Below are 20,222 nucleotides of genomic sequence, written 5' to 3'. Positions count from 1 at the left end.
TACTACTACTACTACTACTACTTCTTCTTCTTCTCAAACATCTTAGTTACGAATTAAGAGCAACCTATTTTATTGTGTCTAGGGAGACTCTTTACACTAATAATAATAACACGCGTAGGTTCAATTCTGTTACTTTATTGTTACTAACAACAAAGAAGTGGAATTGAACCTGTGCGTGTGTTATCATTAATGACGTAATGACTCCCTCAAGACACAAAAGAATTTGTTTCAACACACGAACTTACATCAAGAATCTTGCAAACCAAATACAAAAACTAGGACCAACACAATGTTACATAAATTTACGTTCTGCCTACATGACATTCATTTTGCTTCATCCACAGAAAGAACTTATGCATGTAACTATTAGCAACAATGGAGCTCACTCACATCTGATGAGGCTGATCCTCATCAAAACTTCGAAGTCAACGTTTTCCATTAGAGCAGTGCTTTTCAACATTTTTGCTGGAGCGGAACCCCAAGGAAACATTCCACTGGCTCGAGGAACCCCTGTGCAATAATATAATAGTCTTATGCACACATATCTGCACAGGAGAATTAAAAATTACTGCCGATTTTAGCAGTTTTGTAACTTCTTGCGGAACCCCTGGACTGTACTGGCAGAACCCTAAGGTTCCGCGGAACTCTGGTTGAAAACCACTGCATTAGAGAATAAATCTCATGTTTTTGACCTTACTATAACTAGAATCAGCTAGACTTCCTCAAGCATATCGGCTCTGCTGTTAACAGTGTCTCAAATAAATCTAATTTTTCATCCAATTATGCAACTCTGGAAGCATATAAATGATGGTTAATTCCAACCTTCTCTTTTGAGGATTGGCCTACAAATACTCTGAAGCCAGGAATTTAATCCTCAGCCTCAGTCAAAGCAGTAGTATAGATACTTTTCAACTCGTGCTGAACTGAGAGACAATAAAAGTGTTTTGAACCAAAACTCTTCTCACAGGCCATGACACGGTACTCATTTTTCAACATCCTAAAATTAATCAGATTGAATCCATTTACCCCGAGCTAATCATTTGACATGGATCTGCACAAAGCTGGGATACAATTATACATGGACTATCGCTTCAATGGTCTTTCATATTCGCTTCCTCTGACATCACAGCATCGTGGTAGTTATTTGAGTCTACAGTTTGTACCGTATGCTCAAACCACACTTATTACAACTCGTAAACAAGAATAAATGTAGACTCCGGAGAGAAAACCCTTAAGTAGGAAAACAAAGAGTTGGTACCCCCACCCCAATAAAAAACAACAAACAAACAAAAACTAGTAGCTAAAATACTACCAATAACAGCAGCCTCTTTCGACAGAAATAACAACACTTGAATCAGAGGAAAATATCATTTCCAAAATAGTATGGCCATCATTAAATATATTTCTTTATTGCCCACAAGGAGCTAAACATAGAGGGGGCAAACAAGAACAGACAAAGGGATTAAGTTGATTACATCGACCCCAGTGCATAACTGGTACTTATTTAATCGACCCCGAAAGGATGAAAGGCAAAGTCAACCTCGGCGGAAATTGAACTCAGAACGTAACGGCAGACGAAATACCTATTTCTTTACTACCCACAAGGGGCTAAACACAGAGGGGACAAACAAGGACAGACAAAGGGATTAAGTTGATTACATCAACCCCAGTGCATAACTGGTACTTTATTTATCGACCCCGAAAGGATGAAAGGCAAAGTCAACCTCGGCGGAATTTGAACTCAGAACGTAGCGGCAGACGAAATACCGCTAAGCATTTCGCCCGGCTCGCTAACGTTTCTGCCAGCTCGCCGCCTTATGGCCATCATTAAATACTCAAAGAGTCTTTGAGGAAGATCGAACTTTTAAAAAAAATTATACATAACCATAAAGTGCTGTGTTCTATTCAATTTCAAAAACAAGGATAGAGCCGTCGTTTCTTCCATTGATTCACTGATTGATGAAACAGCATTCTCCACAACAATGCAATACCACCCTCTTTTCGATGATTTGATGTGGTTGACTTAATCTGTATTAATGAAGGGAATCCCTTATATACCCACATACATGACATAACTTTCAGCACTCCGAACTCCATCGGAAAAAGTAATAGAATTAAGTACAACTCAGCAGTTGGCTTCGATAGGTTCCCTACTACTGTCCTAAAAGTATTGACATCAATTTTAATCTGTTCTAGTAAACCACTGGATGAAATACGACTGCTCGTAGGCAGAGTCGTTAGAGTAATAGACCAGTGGTTTTCAACCAGGTTTCCGCCAATACAGTCAAGGGATCCGCAAGAAGTTACAAAACTGCTAAAATCGGCAGTAATTTTTAATTCTCCTGTGCAGATATGTGTGCAAAAGACTATTAAATTATTGCACAGGGGTTCCTCTAGCCAGTGGAATGTTTCCTTGGGGTTCCGCTCCAGCAAAAAGTTTGAAAAGCACTGTAATAGACAGAGTGCCTCGCTGTATTTGTTCCTACTCCCTGTATTCTAAATTTGGTGTATTGGTGGAACAGTAAAAGAAGTCGTATCTGTTCTGGATTTTTGTATTCTGGAGTTCAAATCCCACTACGCATTACTTCAATGATAGACTTAAACTTGCCTTTAGTGAAGTTCACTCTGTTGTGCTAACGTTTTTGTTATTCGTTACTCATTGACTTCATCGTTTTTCTTGCACAATTATCGATGAATTTTCATTCTTAAGCTTAAACTACAAATAAACGTTAAGCTTAGCAATAGACAAATGTTGATAATTACTCAATGCACGCTCCAATATATGAATTAATAAATTATGCTTAAGAAAACTTGAATTTTGTTGTAAACGAATTCTTGGTTTAAAATAGTATTTGAAAGGGATCTTTTCCTTTTGAACGGCAGACAATTTCTAGTTAATTAAACACTTTAAAACTTCGTATACTGGTAGAATGTGTCAAAATAAAACATTTTTTTCTCTTGGCTTTCTTGAGAAAATTGTAATTTGTTTGTTTAACGTAGTTTAATTTTTCAAATTTTAACCAATCCTATGCTCTCTTTTGAGCTAAAATCATTTGCTGCGTCTAAAACTGAGACAACATCCTGTAACTAACCCTAAACCTCCCCCTAACCCTAACCCTAACCCTAAATTTTTTTTTGTTAATTGTCAAATTAATTTAATTGTTACGCGTGTAAAAAAACTAAAGCAATGGAAAATAATTGGCGTACGTATACGGAAAGCGTGTGTATAAAATTATAGAATTATTTTGTTTGTTAATTGTTTAAATTATTTTCCATTGTTTTAATTTTTTTATACGCGTAACAATTAAGAAAACAGATTTAGGGTTAGGGGGAGGTTTAGGGTTAGTTACAGGATGTTGTCTCAGTTTTAGACGCAGCAAATGATTTTAGTTCAATGGAGGTAATCGATTGGTTAAAATTGCCGAAATGCTCGGATTTTCAGACGAAATATCTTACAAACTATAGAATTTTCTCAATAAAGCCAAGAGAAAATTATGTTTTATAAACACATTCTACCAGTATACGAAGTTTAAAACTTTTTAGTTACCTAGAAATTATGTTACAAACTGCCGTTCAAAAGGAAAAGATCCTTTGAAAGACATCGTTGCTTGTTTAAGGCCAGACTACGATAACTGAATTAATGTACCCTGTCTTCTCAACTATCAGGTACTCGGTTAATCTCACTGTAAGCAGGTGCAAAAGTCATCGATAAATGTAAAATAAAATTGTGTAGGTGTCGAATATTTTAGTGAACGTGCTTTGTTGTTTGTTAAGTTCAAATTCTTCTATGAAGTGCCTCTACGATTCAGTAATATATGACAATCGGTTTATACTATTCAACAACTAGATAAATATTAAAAAAGGAGGGAGTGACAGAGAGAGAAAGAAAGAAAGAGAGAGAGAGAGAGAGAGAAAGAGAGAGAGAGAGTTGTATATTAAAATTGTGAAGGAAATGAAAAGACGAAAAAAATCCATTAAAAAGTCTTCATTTATGCCACTTTGCTGCAAAATCTGCAATTTAATTTCTATGTATTTATTTATTTAGCTGTGATGTAAACATGAATAACAGCAGGACTTGTGCTGGAATTCTGCTCCGAAGTCTTCTTAATTTATTCTTTACAAATTACAACTATCCAAGATTTGTTTAGTACTTGTCTCTTCTTGCCAAACCCACAGGCATAATCTCAAAATAATATGCCATGTGCGTAGGATAAAAATAAAAAAGAAACAGAGGGAAAAAATTAAAAAAAGTAACTGTTTCCATTTTATTGGCCGAAATATAAAAATATATATACGTGTAATTTCTTTGCCAAATTCATTAAAATGCCATAAGTTGCTTTGATGTCATTTTAGATCTAAGTAATATGCTGAGTAAAATTAATACCATTATTCTTATATATTTTTACTATTTTTTATTCCTTCTCGTTTTATTTACCACTGTTTACTAGGAAGTGTCACACATATTTTAGAAACAATAAGTTGTTGACAGATAGTTCTTCCTTTGGAATGGGTACAAGTCTACCGAGGTTTTATTTACTTTTTTATACTCATCCTGGGTGGATTTGAGCTCGGTATTTCAGGCTGATGAAGAATTTATCAATTAGAATGTACGTCCACTGTTTATACTACTAAACTTCGGCTACTTGTGGTATCTATTTACAGCTGAATTAGACTTGCTAACGAATGTTTAGAATTTTCTTTAACGGGAGATAAGATCATAACAGAGACTTGATATGAACTGCTGACCCTTTGATTGGATCCTATTTGCTTGTCTGGCCGGAACTCTCATTATATCATTAAAAATTATTTCAGTCATATAAAAATAAATTTGGTTAAACATAGACTAGTGGGATGAGTTAAACGTTTTTAAAAATGGTAATTATTAATATACGATTGTTTTATGAAATTTATGCACAATTATTTAATTTCTATTTACAGAAATTAGTTGAATTGAGGAAATACAGCAAATATTATTTTTAATTATAAAATACAAAATTCTTATGACCTTGACAAGGGGGAGAATAAACAAAAGAAAAAACAGAACATACACATCCAATAAATGATAGAAAATGACTAAATAAATTTGTCTAAGCCGAATTCTTCTCAGAACAACATATTTTTCTCCATTTACCTCCCACTTCCTCTCTCCTCTCCTCCACCTCTTCTTTCTCTCTTTCTCTCTCTCTCTCTCTCATTCACACACATACACACACGTATTGGCACACATTCAGTTACATTTTACCTTCTCCCTTTTCTTCCTCAAACAAAAACAAAACATGAATGCATTAGGCTTTGGAAAACGGCGTAAACGTCATAAACCGGAAGTTAATTGTGTAACTCTTAACGAAACATATGTCGATTCTATATAAGGAAATATGTTTCCCCCAAATATTTAAAACTATTTTTTTGTTCGCCCCCGAATCTTACTATACATAAATTATGCCCCCCGTCAACTTCTAGCTTCATATTGCTTGTCAGTTTTAACAGACGATTGACTCAACTTGCGATCCTCACTAAGAAGACTGAAAAAAACCTCTAAACAACTTGGATGAATCTTTGTTCATATTCTCAGAAAATGAAACCATACACATCAATTGTCCATACTATTTTTCTACTACTTGCTGTAAGTGAAATTCATTCTTTATTTTTGTTTCTTTTCTTTCGTTTCTTTTTCTTTTCCCTTCCTGTTCTTATCCATTCATTTGGAAGTTTTATTTTCTTCACTTAAATATTTTGACTAAAACAAAACAAAAGTTGCAAACATATGCCTTTCATTTCATTGTATTTTTTTTTCTTTTATTTTCGGATTGTGTACAATACAAAGTATCAAAATATTTCATCGTATTTTTACGACCTCGTCACTCATAATCGCGCTGCAGTGAAATGTTATTCAGTCACTGAGTCATTGAACTCTGGCGAAAGAACTTTGACACTGACACTTAATACTAAATGCTGTTGGTGGAAACAATAATAATAAAGCATGATGGCACGAGAATATTTTAACTGGCGATAATTTCTAAGATGCAACTGATTTAATTTCAACACACAATCTCAGATTAAATCTTTTGCTGAACAGGCAAAAAACAATTTGTTAAATTTTACTTAGCAAATATCTCACATTTAACATTACCTGAAGAATGTAAACACATTTTCATATTATTGCTTACCATCTACAAAATGAATTAATTCGAACACTTTCTCCTCCTATAATTCATCGTTAATTTAACTTTTAATCTATTAGATACTTACACTTATATACAGGTATAATTATAAAAAGAAGTAACTGAATATTATTTTCTTTCGTCTTTCTTTCCTTTCTTCTCTTTACTGTATATGTCTTCAGTTCTACTGTAATTGGGTGGTCGCATGCCTTACATTTTTCTCCAGTTTTCGAGCTTAATTTCCTTGTTTTCAAATATAGGTACTCCAATAAGAGAACTCAGAAATAAAGAGAGAGACTATTAAGTCTCCCAATTTAATTGGGTTTCTTTGATTATACAGAAATACTCATTAAATTGCTTAGCTAACGATGGTCTGCAACGATATATATTAGATTGGAAAGTCTTTAAAAGCATCGTGTTATGTATTTGTTCTTTCATTCTGTTACTTGTTTTAATCATTGGACTGCAGCCATGCTGGGGCATCGCCTTAAAGGATTCAGTCGATCAAGTCAAGTCGAACCCAATACTTATTTTTTAAAGGTCTTGCATTTACTTTATCGGTGTCTTTTTACCGAACCGCTTAATTGCAGAGACGTAAACAAAATAACACCAGTTATCATGTGATGGCCTACAGAAACACGCATACACGCACACTCACACACATACGCACGCGCGCACACACACATACTGTGTACATATATATATATATATATATATATATATATAATACATACATACATACATACATACATACATACATGCATGCATGCATGCATGCATGTATGTATGTATGTATGTATGTTGTATGTATGTATGTATGTATGTATGTATGTATGTGACGAGATGCCACACAGTTTCTGTCCACCAAGTTAATTTCACTCATAAGGTATTGGTCAGTTCGGGGTTGTAGTAGAAGACATATGCCCAAGATGCCGTGCAGCGGGACTGAACCCGAAATTACATGGTCGGATAGCAAACTTCTTAACCACACACCCATGTCAGTGCAGATATAAATCATAATAGAAACGTGAGCGATGTTTTTGTGACGTGGCCCGAAATGCGCCTGGGGTTCTCGCTGGTCAATGCTGGGACGAATTTTCGTCTTCCTCTGATATTTATTGTATTTTTAACACAGCACGTCCATGGCAGATGCTATCTCAAGACAAATGCTGCAGTAACTGGCCCATCAACAATGTGTATACATTATGATACAAGAATGGCTACCGAAATAAAGAATATTGTTTTTGCTTCAGACAAGACTACACATTAAAGAAGGAATAAGAATATTTCTTCTCAACTCGAAAAGCTAATCTCCGTTTAATCTCACATCACATTAAGACACACCGCTTTTGTTTTTATTCGGATTAAATATTTCATGATATACGCGGCTGCAGTTTCTTGTTGCTTTTTGGCCAGTCAAATAATTTAGGTGTTCTTTAAACTAATTAAATAGGCGCAGGAGTGGCTGTGTGGTAAGTAGCTTGCTAACCAACCACATGGTTCCGGGTTCAGTCCCACTGCGTGGCATCTTGGGCAAGTGTCTTCTGCTATAGCCCCGGGCCGACCAATGCCTTGTGAGTGGATTTGGTAGACGGAAACTGAAAGAAGCCTGTCGTATATATGTATATATATATATATGTGTGTGTATGTGTTTGTGTGTCTGTGTTTGTCTCCCTAGCATTGTTTGACGTCCCCGTCACTTAGCGGTTCGGCCGATAGAATAAGTACTGGGCTTACAAAAAAATAAGTCCCGGGGTCGAGTTGCTCGACTAAAGGCGGTGCTCCAGCATGGCCGCAGTCAAATGACTGAAACAAGTAAAAGAGTAAAGAGAGTCGCTAATTAAACAGTATCTTCTCTCTCGTCACAGCAAGATGTGTTAAACAATCGAATGCTAATTCTTATTTGGGCGATATAAGGTGGCGAGCTGGAAGAACCTGTAGCACGCTGGACAAAATGCTAAATAGCATTTCGTCCGTCTTTACGTTCTGAATTCAAATTCTATCGAGGTTGACTTTGCCTTTCATTGTTTCAGGGTCGATAAAATAAGTACAAGTTGTAATATTCAGACCTTTTGCTCATAATAAGAAGGATTATTAAGACAGCGAGCTGGCAGAATTGTTAGCGCACTCAACAAAACGCATAGCAGCATTTCTACTGGTTCTTTACATTCTGAGTTCAAATCCCGCCGAGATCATCTTTGCGTTGCATCCTTTATTTTAGGAGTCGATAAAACAAATATCAGTTAAGCACTGGGGTCGATGTTTACAGCTTCCAACTCCCATCAAAATTGCTGGTCTTGTACCAAAATTAGAAAGAATTGTTTTGGCCTAGAATATGTACAGTATTACAAATGATACGAATAGAACAGTCAGTCTTTCATTTAACAATAATGATCCTTTCTACACAACCTTAAATTTGGAGGTGGGTGATGCAAGTCGATTACATTGCTGTACTTATTTCATTGACTCTGAAAGGATGAAAGGCAAAATCGAACTCGGTGAATTTGAACTTGGAACGTAGTGACGAGCGTAATACCTATTTCTTTATTGCCCACAAGGGGCTAAACACAGAGAGGACAAACAAGGACAGACAAACGGATTAAGTCGATTATATTGATCCTAGTGCGTAACTGGTACTTTTTTAATCGACCCCGAAAGGATGAAAGGCAAAGTCGACCTCGGCGGAGTTTGAACTCAGAACGTAGCGGCAGACGAAATAGCGCTAAGCATTTCGCCCGGCGTGCCAACGATTCTGCCAGCTCGCCGCCTAAATAATAATAACAACAGCAATAATAATAACAATAACTACAGTAATAACAATAATAATAATAGTAATAATAATAATAATAGTATAATAATAATAATAATAATAATAATAATAATAATAATAGCTGAAATCCGAGGAAACTAATGCTAATCAATGCTAGAACAAAAATCACTTAATAAAATTCATATATCGCAAGAAGGGATGGATTTTGACGTTTCAAACGGTGCCCTTTCTTGAAGACATGCGAAATGTGTTGGATTGTTATATATTTGGTCAGTGTTGAAAGATGTAATACATTGCATTCTTAAATACTGTCCAACTACTGACGAATTAAGGCACCAACTCCTTTTTTCCTTTGTATCACCCATATAGGCGAAGATGAATAAATCAATGTTAAGAAACTGAGGCACATTTCTTGCCCTAAAAATGTCGAAACTAGTCAGGCGTATTTCATGTGACAAATGAGGGTACATAACCGACCACGACCTACAACTTGATTATCTTGAGCAGGGGTAAGGGACTTATAGAAAACATTCAGTTTTGGCACCGTCCCTTGAAGAGTCTTTTTTTTAAAAAAAACATGATTGTATATCGTTTATATTTTTACTTGTTTCCTTCACTGGACTGCGGCCATGGTGTAGCATCACCATATAGGGTTTTAGCCCAAACAAATCGTCTCCTGTGCTTATTTTATCGGTGGTTTATTTTGCAGAGCTGCTATGATACGCGGTCCAACTCTAGTTGTCATGTGGTGATAGTGGGTAACAAACAACAATATACATACATACATACATACATAACTATCTATATATCTACCTACCTATCTATCTATCTATCTATCTATCTATCTATCTATCTATCTATCTATCTATCTATCTATCTATCTATCTATACAGAGATAGAGAGACAGACAGATAGACACAGAAAATGATGTGCAGAAATGGCTGTGTGATAAGTAGCTTGTTTACCAACCACATGGTTCCGGGTTCAGTCTCACTGCGTGACAGTTTGGGCAAGTGTCTTCTACTATAGCCTCGGGCCGACTAAAGCCTTGTGAGTGGATTTGGTAGGCGGAAACTGAAAGAAGCCCGTCGTATACATATGTATAAATATATGTATGTTTGTATTTGTGTGTCTGTGTTAGTCCCGCCACCTTCGATTGACAACCGATGTTGGTGTGTTTATGTCTCCGTAACTTAGCAGTTCGGCAAAAGAGGCCGATAGAATAAGTACTAGGCTGACAAAGAATAGGTCCGGTGCTCCAGCATTGCTACAGTAACATGGCTGAAACGAGTAAAAGTGTGTGTGTGTGTGTGTGTGTGTGTGTGTGTGTGTGTATACACACACACAAACACACACGTCAGGCTTTTATTCGATTTACATCTATCAAATTCATTCATAAATCATTGGTCGGGCCAGGGTTTTAGTACATGACACTTGGCCATCATGCTGCGCAGTGACTTTAAGCCTAGAAAAGTCCAGAGCAGAAATTTACAATAAACTGTATAACTATGAATTAAAAAAAAATTAAATGTTCACTGCACAGGTTGTTAAGCAAATCACACATGTTCTTAAAAATGTTATCATCCTTTATCTAAAGGACGAACTCTTTACAGTGCAGTGTCTTCTTTGGCATGAAACAAGTCATTACTTCGTTGCAAGGATGGATTATACACACACACACACACACACACACACACACATATATATATACGTATACACACACACACATACATATATATAAAGTAGGGTACAAAATGTACCAGGTGTGCTGGGAAGAGGAGTCGACTCTTCAATGCCATATATTTCTCACTATAAGTAAACACGCACGGTTAATGTAATGAATGTAATAAAAATAACCCTTACCTTTGCAAAACTACAAAGAAAAGTACAGACATCTCAGTATCAACTGAGTTCATCTTTTGTACCACCAGATTTGGAGAGTTGGCTCTTCTTTCTAGCATAGTTGGTACATCTTATACACTAATTTCTATGTATATTTAACCTATTTTGGTTAAGCTTGCTGGACACTTCATTATTCTTATTACTTTTATATATACATATATATATGTATATACATATATATGTTTATAGATATATATACATATATATATGTTTATAGATATATATACATATATATATGTATGTATATAGATATATATATATACATATATATATGCATATAGATATATATGCATATAGATATATATATATACATATATATATGCATATAGATATATATGCATATAGATATATATACATATATATATATATATGTATATAGATATATATACATATATATATGTATATAGATATATATACATATATATATGTATATAGATATACATATATATATATGTATATAGATATATATATATATATATGTATATAGATATATATATATATGTATATAGATATATATACATATGTATATAGATATATATACATATATATATGTATATAGATATATATATACAATAGAAATATGTTACAAAAAGAAAATAGAAACTACACGTGGTAACGTAAGGGGAAAGTAAGAAAAATAGATGAAAATGCACAGTATAAATAAAAAAAGTAAAGGTTTTTATGCAAAGTAATGAAATATATATACAAGTAGATGAACTGAGGTAGGAATATAAGTAATAAAAGTCATTATTGTTAGTTAGTTAGTTAGTTAGTTAGTTATTTGGCTCAAGAGCAAATAGCAAGGCCATGTAGGGGGACATGGAGTTAAGTACAGGGTGGTGTTCATGTAAAGAGTTCAGGCCACTTGAGGTCAAGGGAGGCTTTGAACAAAGCGGTCGTCGGCATCTTCACCATCTCGTCTGGCAGCTTGTTCCACGGATCCGCAACCCGGACGGAGAAAGCTCCTCTCCTTCGAGAGGAGCTTATTGTGAAATTATTAAAGAGATTCAAGCATACCGGTTTCGTAAGATACTAATCATTGCTTTGAATACAACTATTCATTGATTTTTGCTTTGAATACAATTATTCATTGCTTTGAATGCACACCGATTAATGGACGGTTTCAGGCCTAATAGTTCCAGAGAAAAAAGATTATTTGTAAGGGAGGTAAGTAGTTCTGGATTTGGTGCAATTAGGTTAGATATAGAATTGTAATGTGAATGGTGTAAGGGATGTATGGGGGTTAGTGATGTTAATTGAAAGGTTAGCAGTGTTCTGTATTATGTTAAGTGTTCATATTTAGTTGGGGATGATATTTATTGATGAAACTTGCCTCTTTATTCATTCTTTGTTGCATTGAAGTGTTCTGTGAACATTGATAGATTCCTAGCACACCTTTCTATGTGTCCACTAACCTGTAACTGTCTGTATTGTGGGTGGCGGATTTGTTCTTTGTGGAGAGTGGTTCTTCGACGGAGTGATATTCCTGTTTGCCCAATATAGTTGTTACCACATCCTAAGCATGTCATGGCATAGATTTTTGGCTGGATTTGAAGGCGCTGGATTAAATCAGTCTAGATACTTGACTAGTAACATATTTTAGGTGGTGTTGTTAAGTTAATCATGTCTGAGTCACTTCTGACCGAAACCTAAGTATCTAAGAATATTGGAAGGGTTAAAGTTAAAGCTGACATAGGTGGTATTAGAATTCAGAGCACAGAGCCAAAACAAATACTACAAAGCATTTTTTTACCAACGCTTTAACGATTCTGCCAACCTGTCGCCTGAGTAAAAACCAGGAATCCTAACACCACTGAACCACATAGAATAAATATGATTAACATGTAATACTTTCTACCCTAGACACAAAGCGTGAAATTTGCGGGGAGAGAGTGGTAGATTACGTCGATCCCCTGTACCCAACTGGTACTTATTTCAGTGACTCTGAAAATTCAAAACTTAGAAACGGACGGAATGCTGTTAAGCATATTGAGCAGCGTGCTAACGATCCGCTTTAATACGATTAATACATAATTAAATCATGTTTGGAAGAAACAAAACAGAAACTACACGATACGATGTTACTTTTCGCGTCTTTAATAGAATACCTTAGTGTAAGATACTAAAAGCTTTAATAATCATCGGAAAGATTATAGATTATTTCCTATCAATCACGAAAGTACTATGTTAATTACTTAACTGTTACTGTGGCAGCTTGAACGCATTTATGACTTATCATCATCATCATCATCATTGTTCGACCGTGGTCGAGACAATGGAATTTACCATGCTACGCCAGACTTCACGGTCCATCATGGCATTACGGAGGTCCTGTTGCTGGATGCCTGTATCCCTGGAGATTACATCAGGGTAGGAGAGTGTGCGCCCTCTGGTATTGCGAGTAGATGGCTTCCAGAGCAGAAGAGTACAAATTACCTCTTTTTCAGCTCTACAACAATGTCCAGCAAACTGGACTCTCTTACCTTTCACAAGAGATGACACAGGTGGTAGTTTCCCATATATTTGTATTTATATTTGCATTTATAACTTATATGTATGGCTTTAAACATAAAGGAAAGATTATTAAAATTGTACAATACGAATAACCTATCCCTTAGTAATCTTGGATCATACAACTTCTTGTGCAATATATTTAGTTGTGTGAAAGCCGTGAAACAGTCGAAATATGTTGTGCGTAATTTGTTTTCTTGTCTATTTTTGTTTGATTGAAGATTGCAGTGATTAATGCAGCTGGGGCAAATAATATAGATTCAGATTCAATAAAGGTTGTTGGCAATACGTCGCTATTTCAGCTTGTGCGCGCGTGTGAGGTGTTGTTGTTCTCCCAAGTAATATTGTGCTTCTCAGCTGGAAGTAATATTGTTTGTAAAATGTGATATCCTTCTGGCGTAGTTTTCATGGCATGTGACAGATTACACACAAATTGCAGTCATGAGCTACTCATACTTCTAGGCGATGTTTTCGTTTCAGTATTCTTCTGTTTAGTGAGTGCTCAATGGTAAAATTCTGAGATTAAGCTCAGTGTAGCAACCAAATCTCTCTCTCTCTCTCTCTCTCTCTCTCTCTCTCTCTCTCTCTCTCTCTCTCTCAAATATCTCCTTATCAGTTACAAAATACAGATTATTTTGTGTGATGTTGAGATGCAATAACTATGGTACATAAGTATAGAGTTAAGTTTTTGTAGTTTGCATTGTATAATGCTTTTGAACGAGAGACTTGGCGTTACTTGTTGATAGATTTCCCTCCAATTTAAAAACCTGCATATACGATCGGTATCGTATAGAATTTTATAATAATATTGCAATTTGCAACGCTAGTAACATCGAGAAAGATAGTGGAAAGCATATTTTCCTCTATAAACCGAAGGCTTTATGCCAGTGTCAGAACTTCATAAACAAGCAAGGAACTGATCTTCTTTTTGATCTTTATGTGGTTAATTTGGATTTTTGTATAAGCTGAACCTTTTTCTTTTTCCTTTCTCAATTTAACAAACTTAAATATTTTTTGTATCTATTCTAGGGCTTAAAGTTGTTGTCAGCTCAAGAAACCTATTGTAAGTATTCAAAATTTCTCTAAGTTTACAAACTATATTTTAATTACGCATCTTAGATTTTGCGCTGTAATGTTTTATGAGGCCCAGGCAAAAGATCTGGAAGAAACAAATTGAGATATAAATACTTTCATAATTTACCAAGTCTTCCAAACAATTTCTCATAAGCATTTAATTATGTAAATATTTATAGAACTAATTGGACGGTTAAAATATATGACACTTCCAGCTAATTCAAACATTTAATTAAATGTCACGATTTGCGTTACGTGCACCCTAGAACGGCAGCGAGCACTTATTGTGTCGAGATACGATATAATTCGACTCCCTTCATTTCACATCTTGTGTATGTGTTTTCGATAAACATGGGCACAGTAGACAAACATACGACCGTGGATTCTCTGGGAAACTGGTTACAAACTGTACTGTATTACTTCGTTTTATTAAAAAAAAAAAACACGTCATGTTCTCTGTTCAATGACAAACGGATAAATTTTGCTGTTGGTCCCTATAAATTTATGTCTTTTATGCCGTCAATAAAATATATAAAGATCATATTTGTATTGATAAATAAGAAGATGAGACTTATTAAAGACAGCAATTTCTGTGTCAGAACAAAAACAGCTTTAACTGGCGCATTCTTCTGTTTCTTATCATAGCTGACTGAGGCACTATATTTTTTACCATTTCTTTTCATTTTCATTTGCTCATTTGAAGTTTGCTCTGTCTTAGATATAGATATTCTTGTGCTCAATGGTGGTTAATTACAACTAATCAATTAATTCCATCAGTTATCTCTTTTCATCTTCGATGAGCATCCATAGATGAACATATCTAAAACATCTACTTATCGTCGGTAGCTCATTCTTAAGTAATTGGCATGAGTAAAGGAAAAGTCTAGTTTTCAATTAAACACTGTGAATCTCACCGTACAGATTAACTGTTGGTGTCTAACTTTAGCCAAGAGCCTCACATCAGTAGGAAAAATGAAATCGATTTTTGATCGATCCCATTACTTGACTGAAATGTTATTTTATTAGTCAAAGATGGAAAGCAAAATCAATTTAAGCAGAATGTCGATTCAGATCCTAAAGGGACGTAAATACCGCAAGGTATTTTGTCTGCATCTCTACCGATTCTGCTACACTACCACTATGATAAAGTTTATTAAAATTTGGGAATAAGACTAGCAATTTTGAGATGGTTTGGTTAGTCTATACAGTCGACCCCAGAACTTTACTGGTACTTTATTTTATTGATACCGAACGGAATAAAGGTAAAATTAATCTCGGCGGGGTTTGAACTCAGAACGTAAAGGTCCTGAACACAAACTGCAAGGGATTTTTTTTCAAAGGCTGCAGCCATTCTACAAATCCAGCCCTACAATAATTCTTTCCAGTATAGGTATAAGGCCTGGAATTCAAGGAAGAGGTTTACTCGATAGCAACAGCCTTAGTTAAGGCTGGTATTTTTTTTTCTCGGAGGAATGAAAGGCAAAACTCTTCTCGGTAGGATTTGAACTCAGAACGTAAAGAGTCGGAACAAATACTGCAAGGCATTTAGTCGTCACTCTAACCATTCTGCCTCACTCACAACAACAATAATTTTATATCTCTTTTCTTATTTTGAAAAAGATTAGATAGATCTACATATTTACTTGTTTGGATATCTGGGAAAAGTATTTTGTCAAATAGTTTTTTTGCTTTTATCGAGTATTACATCATAAATAATTAATATTTCTCTTTCATATATCAGAAAGAAGGATTAGATTATCTCGTTGTGAATCTCATTTCTTTGTGCTTCTATCTAAATTATATTTTGCAGTTATCACAATGCAACATGTAATCATAATTTTGGCTAACATGCTAAATAAACATTTACATAAACGTACGTTTAAAATGTGGCGTAGAAGACAAATTGAGGAAATACCGATCAAAATTGTGTAGATAGGAAACAGAACGATCAAATTAATTAGTTGTACTATTTAGTATTATATGTACTAGTTATGGTTATATGGATGTGGGAATCGGCAGAGCAAGGACCAAACTGCCCGGTCGACATTGCCTTGGATCCTTCTGTATTCGATAAAAGGTCCAGTCAAACACTGATGACTCTATCCCCCTTAAGAAATACTTATTAAGGAAGGACGGGGAATTTTTAATTTTTTTTTAAATTTATGTTCTGCGTTCGAATCTTGCCGAGGTCAGCATTGTTTTTTATCAGCCGAGGTCAATAAAGTAAATACTTGTGAAATGCTGTGGTCGGCTAAATGGTCTATACTCTCCCCACGCGCACATATTTTTGTGGATTTGTACCAATATTAGAAAACCTTTTTCGCGTTTTCAAAAGGATAATATTTAGTTTCATCCCTCTACATCCTTTACATTTCAATTTTAAATGCTAGATTTATTATTAAGTATATCAACAACATGCTGATATGGTTTTAATATATTTTTTATTCTATGGCCACGTGACAGAGTAGGACTTCCATATTTTGTTCACCGTGCATTATCATTTATCTAAACACACAAAACGCCCTATCTCTCTTTCTCCCTTCCTTCTCTCTCTCTCTCTCTATATATATATATATCTGTCTCTCTCTCTATCTCTGTCTCTCTCTCTCTCTCTCTCTCTCTCTCGCTCAGACACATAAACGCACAAACAGACGTCGACGAGTGCATGTATTTCTTCTTTTTTGGTAAAAAATGTGTGCACTCGCGTGGCCACGTGCATTGGTAACTGCACGACTAGCTGAGCGTGATACATTGAGTGGCTGCAGAGAGTGAAGACAGTTCCCATTTGGTGTTGACATTAGTCGAAAACTGCGTGTTATTACAGCTATATAAATAGTAACCGACGATTCGGCACTAAACCAACACTTAAAAACTTTAAAATCTCCATTTTCTGTTAATTCGACATATCTGTTTTTGTTTTGGTTCCTACAACAATTTCTACTACAACTACTACTACTGTTGCTGCTGCTGCTGCTACCGGTGCTGCTGCTGTTGCTAAGAGCTGGTCAAATCGATAACGTATAGAACTGCCAATCGAAACGGTTGGTGATTCGTGAATTGGCATCGATCCAATAGAAGTTACTTATTCCTGTGAAAAATTTGGCAAAATACTCTGTCAAAATGAATAATGGTATTTTGTAGGTGCCACGGTGAGGAAACTAACGAAAAGCTTTACAAGATAACGACACATCAAGAATCTGCAATTTCTCGAAAATCCATCTTCATGCCCCATCTACATCCTATTTCTTTATTACCCACAAGGGGCTAAACATAGAAGGGACAAACAAGGACAGACATAGGTATTAAGTCGATTACATCGACTCCAGTGCGTAACTGGTACTTAATTTATCGACCCCGAAAGGATGAAAGGTAAAGTCGACCTCGGCGGAATTTGAACTCACAACGTAACGGCAGACGGAATACCGCTAAGCATTTCGCCCGACGTGCTAACGTTTCTACCAGCTCTCCGCCTTTGCCCCATCTACATCCACTTTTTAAAGAATTTCTTCCCATTCTTATGCAAAATATATACGACCTCTTACTTATATAACATTAAGAAATTTACGAAGAACCGTCATTTCACATTCACAGCATGTATTGAAAGATAGTGAAAGACATAAATAAACGGTACCCCAAGACCTCTCACGGTCCTTACTCTTTCTCAAAACAAAGAAATAATTCTCATACACAAACAACATATTAAATTCAGCCAGGATTATGTCAATTCTTCGTAGGGTTCCAACCTCACCACAACAAATCGCTACTTGCTTCAAAAAAAATACGAAGTCACAGACTTCGTATTACCACAAATCATCTACTAAATGAGCTCAAAACATTCGAATGAAAGCGAGTGAGAAACATATTTAATGCTTGGAACATTAAAAAGACCAAAATATTATTTTTTTAAATTGAAGGGTGAGAAAAAACGTTGTGTGGTAAGTAGCTTGCTAACCAACCACATGGCTCCGGGTTCAGTCCCACTGCGTGGCATCTTGGGCAAGTGTCTTCTGCTATAGCCCCGGGCCGACCAAAGCCTTGTGAGTGGATTTGGTAGACGGAAACTGAAAGAAGCCTGTCGTATATGTATATATATATGTATGTGTGTGTGTGTGTTTGTCCCCCTAGCATTGCTTGACAACCGATGCTGGTGTGTTTACGTCCCCGTACTTAGCGGTTCGGCAAAAGAGACCGATAGAATAAGTACTGGGCTTACAAAGAATAAGTCCCGGGGTCGATTTGCTCGACTAAAGGTGGTGCTCCAGCATGGCCGCAGTCAAATGACTGAAACAAGTAAAAGAGTAAAGAGTATATGAGCAAGTTTCACTCTTGTTGAAGATCTTCAGTGTCAGTGTAGCTGCGCTTTAACTTTTTTTAAACTGTTTCCTCTGTGTGTGTGTGTGTGTGTGTGTGTGTGTGTGTGTGTGTGTGTGTGTGTGTGTGTGTGTGTGTGTGTGTGTGTGTGTGTGTGTGTGTGTGTGTGTGTGTGTGTGTGTGTGTGTGTGCGTGCGTGCGTGTTTATTGAATAAATATGTTTCCGTATATTTATTAGTACAAGGAAAGAGAAGTGCTTGAAAATAAGATAATTCTAGAGTTCCAGGTAAAATAAATAATACAGTCAAGTGGGTGATAAAATAATCGATACATTGAACATTAAGAACTTAAAGTAGGCTCAAAAATGATACGAGAGACAAAATGGCATTCTTTTCTTTTTCATTTTTTGATCCAATTCGTGGGACAATACCGGACCCAAAACGAATGACCACTTCATCAGACGAGGTGCACTGTACATTAGAGTAGAAGCTCCTCCAAACAACCATACAGATCTACTAAATATAAATCTATTACATTATCAGCAAAGCAAACACATCTAAACGTATAAGGCCTGTACACTCCAAAATAACCACATCGGTAACTTCAGTAATTCTGAACCTCTGTTGAGATGTACAACTAAGATAAGTAGAAAAAAAATAACGCTTGATCTCTGATCGAAACCACTGAGGCTGTGTTTTATGTGCTCTCTACACAATCCAGAGACGGTTTTTCTTTATGAATAACTCGTTTTGACTTGCTAGAAATAGCAGCCAAATCGGCGATGTGGTTACCACTGGAAGGTCTTTGATAATAGGCCTGTTCGTTCAGATTTAATCTGGGTTTAAACAACAATAGTTACCCAGGAATAATCTTGACAGTGGAAGAACTCAATTTACTCACACAACTACATTGCACACTGAGTATCGGAGGGCACAATATGGAGCTGAATCAAGGGAAGACTACCTATGTGCCATTGATTTGTTCGATTAGGGTTGGCCGGTGCAGTACAACAGACGAGTTAATACTCAGTATAGGGCTCAACCATGAGCTAAATCAAGAATCAAATCAAAAGAAATCCCTGCAGTTTAAAACAAACCGTAAATTAATCACGTGGTCTGGTGGTGTCGGTGCTGGAGGTGGCGAGGATTTATTTCCCCTGTAGTGATAAACAAAAGTGCATTTTGCACCAAAAGCCAATAAGAGAGTTTCTCTCGTGGCAACTACTGCAGTATAGTTTGTTATTACAGAACATCCATGTTTAAGTGGGGATAAATAATACCTCGCAGTGTTAAAACTGCCTCTGTTGCTAATGAATATTGGGTTGTCCGGAAAGTTCGTGCCGATTTTTAAAGGAAAGAAAAATGTCAATAAATACTTGCCATTACATTTTTAATCAACCAAATATGAATCATTTAGTTGCACAATACGTCTCCATCTTTCCTTTAACTTGAAAATACCCTTTTCCCAGAATTGAGGTGCCTGGGAGGATAAGT

At 35.9% G+C, this 20,222-nt stretch overlaps 1 protein-coding gene across 1 annotated transcript in view; it reads left to right on the top strand.

Annotated features, from left to right (window-relative positions):
* Positions 1 to 5,292: 5,292 nt before the first annotated feature.
* Positions 5,293 to 20,222, top strand: part of LOC115210844 (collagen alpha-6(VI) chain) — a 28,826-nt gene continuing 13,896 nt past the window's right edge. Inside the window, exons 1-2 of the mRNA XM_029779599.2 lie at positions 5,293 to 5,623; positions 14,374 to 14,407. Coding sequence (XP_029635459.1) covers positions 5,549 to 5,623; positions 14,374 to 14,407 — 109 coding nt within the window. The 5' untranslated portion in view covers positions 5,293 to 5,548. The remainder of the gene's footprint in view (positions 5,624 to 14,373; positions 14,408 to 20,222) is intronic.

The sequence above is a fragment of the Octopus sinensis genome, linkage group LG4, assembly GCF_006345805.1.
Source record: "Octopus sinensis linkage group LG4, ASM634580v1, whole genome shotgun sequence".
Classification (NCBI taxonomy): Eukaryota; Metazoa; Mollusca; class Cephalopoda; order Octopoda; family Octopodidae; genus Octopus; species Octopus sinensis.
Note: the sequence above shows the minus strand (reverse complement) of the source record. Positions and strands in the feature narration are given on the sequence as shown.